This window comes from Haliaeetus leucocephalus, unplaced genomic scaffold, assembly GCF_000737465.1.
Source record: "Haliaeetus leucocephalus isolate CR32 unplaced genomic scaffold, Haliaeetus_leucocephalus-4.0 Scaffold215, whole genome shotgun sequence".
Taxonomy (NCBI): domain Eukaryota; kingdom Metazoa; phylum Chordata; class Aves; order Accipitriformes; family Accipitridae; genus Haliaeetus; species Haliaeetus leucocephalus.
In genome coordinates this window covers 533,124-534,248 of record NW_010972651.1, presented here as the reverse complement: position 1 = coordinate 534,248, position 1,125 = coordinate 533,124, and the positions used below count along the sequence as shown (strand labels likewise).

Genomic DNA, 1,125 nt, shown 5'->3' with positions numbered 1-1,125 from the left:
CCCCCCCCCCATGGGCATGGGGAATAGGCTGAGACCGGGCTGATGCTCGAGACACCCATGGGCTGCAGCCAGGCCGCCCTCGCACGCTGCGCTCCCTCCCCGCGGCCTCGCCGGCCGGCGCAGAAGCATCTCAAGGCGATGTTAAGCGGTTTGCCATGACAACGGGGGCCGCAGTGGCCAAGTTGGAGCGATGCCGAGGGGCGAACCGAGCCACTGCCGCGGCGTTTGCCGTCCTGCCGCGGAAAGCTGCTGAGCGGGGCTGTTTCTGGAGAGGGGCGAGCGAGCCAGGAGGGTCTGCGAGCAATTAGGGAGCGGAGCTGGGCGCCGAAAGTCCCTCTCCCCCCGCTGGAATGTGGCCAGGGGGCCCCGGCCGTGTGGTTTCAATCACTGGAAACCCAATTTTCCTGTCTTGCATCCCCCTCCCCAGGCAGGTTCCCGTGCCGGTTGGGGGTGCGGGGGGGGCTGTGGGGAGGGGGGACCCCAAAAGGTGGTGGGGTTTTTTTGGGGGGTGGGGAGGGATGCTGAGCTGATGCTGCTGTCCCTGCAGGAATGTCCTGGAGCTGATCGAGTTCTTTGAGGAGGAGGAGAGGTTTTACCTGGTGTTTGAGAAGATGAGAGGAGGTGAGTATGGTGCCGGGGAGGGGGAAGCCGGGGTAGCAGGACCCCCCCCACCGCCCCACGACCCCCCGCTCTGCTGTCACCCTGCTGCAGGCTCCATCCTGACCCACATCCATCGGAGACGTCACTTCAACGAGCTGGAGGCCAGCGTGGTGGTGCAGGATATCGCCAGCGCCCTGCACTTTTTGCACAACAAAGGTGAGCTGGGATGCCGTGCCCTCCCCCGGGGGGGGGGGGAGGCCGCCTCCCCCCATCCTTCTGCCCAGGGGTGGGGGGGACACACGACAGTGTCAGACCCCCCCCAGGGCGCACAGGGTCAGGCTCAGCTGCATCATGAGGCTTTTTGTGGTGCGAAGCCTGTTCCTCCGGTTCGGCCGGGGCTCGGGGCCAGCAGCAATTTTTTGCCCTTTGCCACGACGCAGGCGGTGATTTGGGGTGGGGAGGGAGGGGTCTTTGTGCCACCCCCAGGCCTTTCACCACGGAGGACTTACTGGGGGGGGGGGGGGG

General features: G+C 66.4%; 1 protein-coding gene across 1 annotated transcript in view; it reads left to right on the top strand.

The window, feature by feature from the left end:
- Nucleotides 1-1,125, top strand: part of MKNK2 (MAP kinase interacting serine/threonine kinase 2) — a 6,297-nt gene that overhangs the window by 1,726 nt on the left and 3,446 nt on the right. Inside the window, exons 5-6 of the mRNA XM_010566628.1 lie at nucleotides 537-621; nucleotides 712-1,118. Coding sequence (XP_010564930.1) covers nucleotides 537-621; nucleotides 712-1,118 — 492 coding nt within the window. The remainder of the gene's footprint in view (nucleotides 1-536; nucleotides 622-711; nucleotides 1,119-1,125) is intronic.